The 1,095-nt window shown below is 46.3% G+C and overlaps 1 protein-coding gene across 1 annotated transcript in view; it reads right to left on the bottom strand.

The window, feature by feature from the left end:
• Nucleotides 1-688, bottom strand: part of LOC106529578 (uncharacterized) — a 2,491-nt gene extending 1,803 nt beyond the window's left edge. The window contains exon 1 of the mRNA XM_014025046.1: nucleotides 670-688. Coding sequence (XP_013880500.1) covers nucleotides 670-688 — 19 coding nt within the window. The remainder of the gene's footprint in view (nucleotides 1-669) is intronic.
• Nucleotides 689-1,095: the final 407 nt, after the last annotated feature.

The following is a 1,095-nucleotide window of genomic DNA, read 5'->3' as shown; positions in this document are numbered from 1 at the left end:
GAAACATTAGCAGAATAAATAAGCTCCAATTTTAAACCTGGTTGGGACCAGTTTAGTTTCAGAGCACTTGTTACCATGAAAATATGTGCCTCATCATTTGTGCAACTGAATCAAGGATTAATTAATCCAGGATTACACCAAAATTGACGTTCTCTTCTCTGATTGGCCCTTCTCAATGGGAGAAGTCCCAGACGGAGCAGTGAAGGGAAACTGGAATTGAGCGGAGCTGCGTAGGAAGGCAARGGCCAGGCTCGTTCAGAACCATAATTAAAAGAAAAGTTACATGTCCGTATGCAAATAAAAAAATATATCATTCCTGCAYTGATGGAGCCAAATTATTTTTCTATAAGCAGAGATGGGGGTAACGATTAAGAGCATCATTGACATGACTCAGAGCCWTGAACAAGGATCAAATAAGGTCGGACTCCGGATTAACGTCAACAAGACCAAGATCATGCAAATTGGATGCGCCACAGCTGGTACCCCTGCCACTATCGTACCACACCAGATTGAAGGAGTGCAAAGGTTYACGTATCTGGGCAGCATTATAACTAACGATGGTGATGCAGAGCACGATGTGGGAAGGCGGGAGCTGTTTTTCAGCAGCTCYGACCAATTTAGATGCCACACTTGTCAGTATGGCAGCAAAGATCCACCTTTTTAACTCACTCGTCATCCCAACAGCCATATACGCATATGAAATTTGGAAGRCRTCTTCAAAGACTGAAAGAACACTGAACGTTGTCCAGCGGTGGTTRTGACRGATCCTGYGAGTCTCATACCGGGGTCACATCACTGACGAGGAGATCCATCGCAGAACAGCCACTTGTGCACTGAACGACATTGCGACAGAGCACCAATTAAGATTCGCTGGACATGTCCTCCATCAGAAAGCAACACRCCTACCGAAAATCACYGTCCAGTGGATACCACCACAGGGGAAATAGAAACAAGGGCATTCCAAATGTAATTGGTGCTGTACCTTCCYTTCCACGAAGACCTCAAGGCCCTAGATATCAGCCTAGAGTGGCGCCGGTGCATGGCAGCCTCGCTTCTGTCAGTGTGCCCCAGGGCAGCTGTGGCTACAGTGTAGTT

The sequence above is a fragment of the Austrofundulus limnaeus genome, unplaced genomic scaffold (assembly GCF_001266775.1).
Source record: "Austrofundulus limnaeus strain Quisiro unplaced genomic scaffold, Austrofundulus_limnaeus-1.0 Scaffold453, whole genome shotgun sequence".
In the NCBI taxonomy this organism is placed as follows: Eukaryota; Metazoa; Chordata; class Actinopteri; order Cyprinodontiformes; family Rivulidae; genus Austrofundulus; species Austrofundulus limnaeus.
The sequence above is the reverse complement of the archived record's forward strand: the minus strand, read 5'-3'. Positions and strand labels throughout refer to the sequence as shown.